Source organism: Sabethes cyaneus, chromosome 3 (assembly GCF_943734655.1).
Source record: "Sabethes cyaneus chromosome 3, idSabCyanKW18_F2, whole genome shotgun sequence".
NCBI lineage: Eukaryota > Metazoa > Arthropoda > Insecta > Diptera > Culicidae > Sabethes > Sabethes cyaneus.
In genome coordinates, this window is record NC_071355.1 from 139,027,934 (window position 1) to 139,035,986 (window position 8,053).

The 8,053-nt window shown below is 42.6% G+C and overlaps 1 protein-coding gene across 1 annotated transcript; it reads right to left on the reverse strand.

The window, feature by feature from the left end:
• Positions 1 to 5,690: 5,690 nt before the first annotated feature.
• On the reverse strand, positions 5,691 to 7,774 carry LOC128740194 (uncharacterized). The gene is made up of 2 exons (XM_053835723.1): positions 7,451 to 7,774; positions 5,691 to 6,245 (listed from the first exon to the last, which is right to left on the reverse strand). The coding sequence occupies exons 1-2, from the start codon at positions 7,772 to 7,774 to the stop codon at positions 5,691 to 5,693; spliced, it is 879 nt and encodes a 292-aa protein (XP_053691698.1).
• Positions 7,775 to 8,053: the final 279 nt, after the last annotated feature.

Sequence of the window (8,053 nt, forward strand, 5' to 3'; positions counted from 1 at the left end):
GTGGGCAACCTTTTACTGCTCTAATGCTTATAGATGAGCTTCCAAGGCTTGCTGATATCTCCCTTTTTGATAACATTTCGCTAATCCAGTCGATAATGGATATATCGAAACCACGTTTCGTCATAGCCGTAATCATTGAATTATGAGATGAATGATCAAATGCGCCTTCTATGTCAAGGAAGGCACCTAGTGAAATTTCTTTCGCTTCAAAAGACTTTTCTAGTTTTTTTACAACAGTTTGTACTGCTGTTATTGAAGATTTACCTTCTTGATATGCGAATTGATCTCAATTTTCGCTCAAAGGATCTTTGGCTAAATATGATGATTTTATATGCTCATCAATTATTTTTTCCATTGTTTTTAACACAACGGACGATAAGCTTATCGGCCTGAAGGATTTTGGTGAAGTATTATCCTTCTTATTGGCCTTCGGAATGAACGTGACCCGTACTTGTCGCCATACTGCTGGTATATGACCTAGTATCAGGCTTGATTGAAAAAGGTTTGTTAGAATAGGTGTTAAAAACGCCTTGTCCTTCTGTAGTAGTACAGGAAAAATTCCATCCCTACCCGGTGATTTGAAGGGTTCAAAAGTGTCAATCGTCCATTCAACCTTGCTTCTTGTAAAAATTTGTTTGGTCAAAGTACAAGCATCATTCCTGTTTCTATCTAACCCAGTCATTTCACTCGCTATTTCGTGAATGTCTGTCCTGGTTTCAAGATTTACAGTTCTCAATGCCGATGCACTTTGGTCTCCGCATGTATTAATGATTGAACAGGGAAAATGTGTTCTCATCATTAACTCTAATGTTTCCTTAGTTGAGTTAGTAGAAGAGCCATCCTCTTTTTTCAAAGTACCTAACCCATTAGAATGATCTTTAGCGAGGATTTTCTGCAATCTAGCAGTTGCTGGAGTATTTTCAATGTTATCACATGTGTGCCTCCAGTGAATCCTCTTTGATCTTCGTATTTCCCTATTATAGGCAGTGAGAGTTTGTTTATACTCCTCCCACTGTTGTGTTCTTTTTGCCCGGTTAAATAATTTCCGAGTTTTCTTTCTAAATTTCTCCAAAGTTTTGTTCCACCAAGGTACATCTCTATTCGTAGAGCGTTCCTTTGCAGGACAGCTTTCGTGATAAGCTTGTTGGATCAGGTTTGAAAGTTGTTTTGAGTTGTCCTCAAGTTCTTTACATGTCCTTGAGCAGCCTTTCAAGCTCTTGACTCCAACCTTCAGTTTCAAATTATACTGATCCCAGTTTGTTTTCCTGGGATCTCTTATAATTTCCTTAAGTTGCTGATTAGCTTCGTAATCAAATATGATTTGCTTGTGATCGGACAAAGATTCTTCATCCGATACGTGCCAATTTTTTATTTTATCAGTCATCGTTGGACTGCATAGTGTTAAGTCAAGTACTTCTTGCCTTATTGCGTTTACCAAAGTTGGCTCTTCCCCTTTATTGCATATATCTATATCATTTGATGATATATAGTCTAAAAGGAGTTCACCTCTGTTATTGGTATCTGTGCTGGCCCAAACAGTGTGATGGGCGTTTGCATCACATCCAATTACAAGTGCTTTGTTTTGTTTCTTGCAGTAAGAAACCAAATTTACCACTTCTGGTGGAGGTACTTCACCCAAATCTCCTGGAAAATATGCAGATGCTACGCAAATTTCAGTCGTGCCATGGGTCGTTGGAACCTCCATCATTATTGCTGTGAGATCTTTTGTTGTTGGAAAACTTTTTATGTTTTCACTTACTAAAATGGCAGCTATTGGCGTGAGCTCACCTTCGGCGTAAATCAATCTACACGACTTTGTAGGAATTCCTTGTATCCTACGTTTATAGGTCTAGGGCTCCTGGATCAGTGCTACATCCAGGTTGCTTTCTGTGAATCTTCTACAAAATACAGCAGTTGCTCCCTTTGCATGGTAAAGATTCACCTGGACAAATTTAACATTTTTTCTTTGTAATGTTATATGATTTGTGGTACGACCGGGCTGTTTTGGGTTTAGTCCTGCACCGTTGACACAACTGGGTCCTGGGATTTGAGTGATTATATCAGCATCGCCAGTTTCCTCTTGAGTCTTATCGATGTCAGGGTCCCTCCTGAGTGCTGATCCCCCACTTGATTTGTTTTTTATATTTATATTAAAAGTTTCATTAATTGTGTCCATCGCAATGGTCTTAATTTGCTGGGAGAAAGAATCAGCTGTCCGTTACCAGCTTAGAACAGAGGGAGCAAATTACTGCACGGGGTGCCCTGGTACCATGCAGGCTCCATTCGACCTTGGGAGACTTAATTAGACCCCCCCAAGCATTCATCCTTAGGCACGGGTCACGTTACACCGAGGATTGGGGTCCTCCTCCGCAATTTACTCAGAATGCAGCATGCTCCAATGTTGCTTGCTACATTGGGAGCAAACGTTTTTTTACAAGATTTGCCGCGGAAGAGACTCGGTGTGCAGATCTAGATCCATCACGTGTTTGTCATGGAGCCATCCAGCGTTGCACACCGAAAGACAAATCTCAACACTCCTCCTTTATCCTGGCTTGTGACAGAAAGTTCGGGTCCCGATCCAATTTCCCCATCACTTGTTCACTCTTTTTATGGAGTCACACGTGCTAGTTCATCAGCCTGGCCCCTCACTGGCGGAGTTATGTAATCCAATTGAAATCCAACTGGAATCCAATATAATCCACTTGGAATCCAATATAATCTAATTGGAATCCAAAGTAACCCAATTGTAATCCAATGTAATCCAATTGGAATAATACAAAATCCAATTGGAATCCAATATAGTCCAATTGGAATCTAATGTAATTCAATTGGAATCCAATATAATCCAATTGGAATCCAATATAATCCAATTGGAATCCAGTATAATCTAATTGGAATCCAATGGAATCCAATATAATCTAAAATTGGAATCCAATGTAGTCCAATTGGAGTCCTATAAAATCCAGCTGGAATCCAATGTGCTCCAATTGGAATCCAATATAATCCAATTGGAATGCTACAAAATCCAATTGGAATCCAATATAATCTAATTGGAATCCAATGGAATCCAATATAATCTAAAATTGGAATCCAATGTAATCCAATTGGAGTCCTATATAATCCAGCTGGAATCCAACGTAATCCAATTTGAATTCAGCATAATCCAGCTGGAATCCAATGTACTCCAATTGGAATCCAATATAATCCAATTGGAATATTGCAAAATCCAATTGGAATCCGATGTCATCCAATTGGAATCCAGTTCGAAGGATCGACACGTATCGTGACTACGTCAATTTCAACGCACAAATACTGCAGAACGCTATTCTTTCCGTCCCTTGGAATGTTTTCTATGCGATCCACGATACAAACGAGCTCGTTAGTTTCTTCAATTCTCATGTAAAACAGATTCATGATGATTGTATTCCGCTGCGCATGTGCAAGCCCCGCAAGTCATCCAATTTGTGGTACAACAGTGACATTCGGAAGGCCATGTTGGAACGTGATTTGGCGTACGCAGACTGGATCAGGGCACCGAGAATAACCAAGGATGAAGCGCGTCGACGATATACTGTTCTGAGAAACCGAGCAAATACGATGGAAGCGATGGCAAAAACGCGCCATTTAAACCAACTGTTAGACGACCGGATCCCGTCTGATGTTCTCTGGAAACGGCTTAAAAGTGTTGGAGTGGGCAAAAATAAATCGGCAGCTGTATGCGAGTACCATCCCGATGAAGTGAATCGTACGTTCTTGTCGAGCTACATTCAAAACGACGAAAACAGGGAACGAAGAAGACCGATGCCAGACGTGCCCTACAGCTTTTCCTTCCGTCCAGTGCAGTCCTGGGAAGTGGTGAACGCAGTATGCAATATTACATCGAATGCAACCGGTCTGGATGGTTTGCCAATCAAATTCGTAAAAATAATTCTGCCTTTGGTAGTCCAGCATATTACGTACATGTTCAACCGCATCATCGAAACATCCTACTTTCCCACATGCTGGAAACACGCCAAGATATTGCCACTACGAAAAAAGCCGCATTTAAGTGCTCTGTCTAACCTAAGACCTATCAGTATTCTATGTGCCCTGTCAAAGGTGTTTGAAAAACTTCTGGAGCAACAAATGTCTACGTTTATCAGGGAGAACAACTTGCTATCTGAGTATCAGGCTGGTTTTCGTAAAGGGCAAAGCATTCAAACGGCAGCGGTTCGCGTTTTCGATGATATAGCAAAAACGATTGACAGGAAAGGTTCAGCCATATTGCTACTACTGAATTTTTCTAAAGCCTTCGACACTATCCATCGTCTTAAACTTTGTTCGAAGCTGGAAACTCAGTTTAACTTTGCCGTTTCTGCTGTTAACCTAGTAGAGTCGTATCTGAAGGAACGAGCCCAAACCGTGTTCTGTGGAGATCAGCAATCCGAAGTGGAGTTTTCAACATCTGGAGTTCCCCAAGGCTCAGTACTCGGACCTCTGCTTTTTTGTTGTTATGTCAACGATTTACCCTCCGTATTAAGATGTTGCTCAATACAGATGTATGCGGATGACGTTCAGCTGTATATCCGCCGCCTTGGTCCCTGTTCTCATGAATTGATTAGGATGGTGAACGAAGATCTAGCGAGAATAATGGAATGGTCTCAACGTAACCAGTTGTTCGTCAACCAATCGAAGAGTACAGCAATGTTTCTGAAGAGTCGCCGTAGAAACACAGATCAGACCAACTTTTTGCCTTCTGTCACTATGGACGGGCAAACTATTGAGTGGACAGAGTGTGCGAAGAATCTTGGATTCATTTTCCAGACGGATCTAAAATGGGACAGGCTAGTAAATCAGCAATGCGGGAAAATCTACGCAAGCCTTCGAACGCTCTACGGTTCTGCTTCTGCTGCTCCAACCAGCACACGCCTGAAATTGTTCAAAGCGTTGATTTTACCCCACTTCACATTTGGCGAACTACTGCACGTTAAACCAAGTGCGGGCTCCATAGACAGGCTAAAAGTCGCGCTGAACTCATGTGTACGTTTTGTTTACGGGTTGAACCGCTTCGCGCATGTAACTCAACTGCAGGAAAACCTGATCGGATGCCCACTTGAGAATTTCTACGCGCACCGCTCATGTGTGTTCCTACGCAAGCTGATCAGAACGCAATCTCCGCCAGTACTCTTTGAGAAATTGTTGCCATCCCAAGGGCGTCGGCTACAGAACCTGATAGTTCCTCCCAACAACTCGACTAGCTACTCAAGCTCACTGTTCGTTAGAGGTGTGATAAACTATAACGCAATACCCTCGATTGTTAAACGATCAACTTCTGAAACAGTTTTTAGGAGGGGCTGCCTCGATTATTGGAATCGCAATTAATGTTAGTAGTTAAGTTTTTTTGTTAGAGTTAAGTTTTTGATGTACAATACTAAGACATCCGCAGGTAGCAAATTTGAAAAAGGTTTACCTTTACGCTACTGGGTAATAAATAAATACTAAAAATACTAATACTAGAATCCAATATAATCTAATTGGAATCCAATGGAATGGCAAATTGAGGCAGCCGAAAATTAACGACGGTCGAGAATAGAGCTGGTTGAACAGTCGGTCCCACGAACAATGCATCGTTCAGAGACAGCTTAGTAGTTCCCCGACAAGAACCGTACACGTATTTTTGTAGTCGTACTCTCTGGGCGTTGGATTGGATCTTAGACGGCCTGATGGGGTAGGAAAAATTGTGGGCTACAGGACGCGCGCGATGTCAACTCCATGTAACCCAACGTCTCGTACTCCTCCAAAAACTGGTGATAATCACGACGAAGTTTTTCATCGGTGGCGAACCTTCTTTTCATTTGTTGGAAACGTCGGAGTGCACAAGTGTATGAATCACCGAGCATTTCCAATTCGTTTTCCTTTAGCGGAAGCCGAACGACGTAGCGACCCGTTTTGTCGCGTGGAGTGGTGGAGTTGAAGTGATTTTCGCAGTGCTGTTCGTCTGGAGTGAGTGCTTTACGGTCTTCGAAACTTTCGATTTCCCAGAAGCCTTGGAGTTGGGTATCGTGCCTATCATTGACACAGATGTGACAGGATTGTTGCAATTGTCGTATCGATGGCGGCTGGTCTAGCTTTCCACAAACGACGTATCCAAAAACCGTTTTCTGAAGGGTTGGATAACCCGGGCCAAGAGAGAATTGCTGATACTCCAAAAGGTTGAAAGACAGCTCAGTACCGATGATAATATCCACACATTGACTTATGTTGAACTGTGGATCAGCGAGTGGAAGATTACGTGGTAACTTCCATTGAGTGACATCGAGGTGTTGACCATGCAACGAGACGATAAGCTTCGGCAGCACAAGACAGTCCAAATTAGTTGTGTAGTTTGCGAAACGAGAGCCAATTGACAGTGTTACTCCGAAGCGAACATTGACGGCGGATTGCCCGATCCCACTGATCGGTAAATTCAGCTTTGTCCGCTTCCGGCGGAGCTTTTGACACAGGTTTTCCGATATAAAGTTTTGCTTCAGCGGGTTTGCTTGTTGACATCGATGGTTTAGTTATCATTGATTGTGAACCAGAGGCCGACGGCCTGGTGGTAGATGCAGCATCGAATGATGTTTCTTAAAGCAACTTTTGCAGGACCCGCTGGAGCAATTCTTCGCTTGGTGTTTTCCCTTTATGCAGTTGATGCATAGCCCATGCTGCTTAACGAACTCGAATCGTTGCCTAGGAGACAATGTTCTGAATTGCTCACACTGGAACAAGAAGTGAGCTTGCTTACAGCTAGCGCACCTTGGCGCATTATCGGAAGTAACATGGGCGACAGCAGATCGTGTTTTGATTGACTTTATCTCGGAGTGGGTGTTAATGTGTGCCGATTGGGAGAGCTTTAATGTCTGTACAATTCGCGATCTTTTGTGGATAAACTCGAGAAGGTTTTTATATGTAGGATTTTCATCTGTTCTGGAAACGTCGGTTTCCCACTCACGAAGACTAACGGCGTCTAAGCATTGGCTAAGTCGTTCTACCAAAAAAAAACATTCCAGTGGTTCTCAGTCCTTTCGAGTTTATCCAACAATTGAACGGGACAATCGAATTCGTCAGCGAGGTCTGCAAGCCCCTGCGCAGATTCCTTTTTAAGAGGAGAAATGGTCAACAATGCACCCATGTGACGCTTTACTAACATGTTCGAGTTCTCGTACCGTTCTTTTAATAAATTCCACGCCACCAGATAATTATTGGCAGAGATCTCGAGAGCGGATATAATACGAGCCGCGTCTCCTGAAAGTGTAGCTCGCAAATAATGCATTTTCTGCACTGCTGTAAGTTGCAGATTTGAATGAATAAACGAGACAAAAAGATCGCGAAAAGTAACCCAATCATCGAGATCCCCAGAAATTTCCTTCAATTTCATTTCAGGAAGACGGATGTTCGATTGAACAGGATTGAATAAAGGAACATATTGTACTTGAGGAGGTGGTTGTGATTGCTGCAAAGGAATCTTGCTTTGCAAAGATCCTTTCAGCTCATAATGGAGCGTTTGAAATTCTAGCCTCTCTTGCGAAAATTCATCATCGGTGTCTTCTAGGACTTCTATTTCGTCTTGAGTCTCTTCGAACTCGCGCCATAATGCATCAAGACGTTGAATGCGAATGGACAATTGATCGATTTTAGTGGGATCGAAAGACTCATCAAATATTTTAATCAAATTAGCGGAACCCAAAATGTTGGTCCGCCGACGGTACAAACTTTTCAATTTTGTTATTTTCTGTGCCTTCTTCTTGGGTGTCATTATTTAAGAAAGATAAAGCAATTACCTGGTTTACTGCTTCTTACTACCTAACCTCAACAGTATTCTGGGTGCTGTCGGTTCTAGATGACTGCCGACGGGAAAACACGAGACTGCAGGTGTTGTGCTGGCCAATTGCTTGCAGCGACTGGTGAACTTCGTCGAAACACAAACTAACCGCTGCTGATGACGCTACAGCTTCTACTGGATCAATTCCGGAACGTGGGTAAGGACCTTGTCTACTTACACCAGACCCGGCTAGCACCAACTCGTATATCGATG

Bases quoted from the DNA above. Each gene is read 5' to 3' on its own strand.
- LOC128740194 (XM_053835723.1), bottom strand. From the start codon at position 7,774: ATGACACCCAAGAAGAAGGCACAGAAAATAACAAAATTGAAAAGTTTG. The intron at 6,246-7,450 runs GTACAATATGTT...GCTGATCCACAG, and splicing joins AATCACAACCACCTCCTCAA to TTCAACATAAGTCAATGTGT.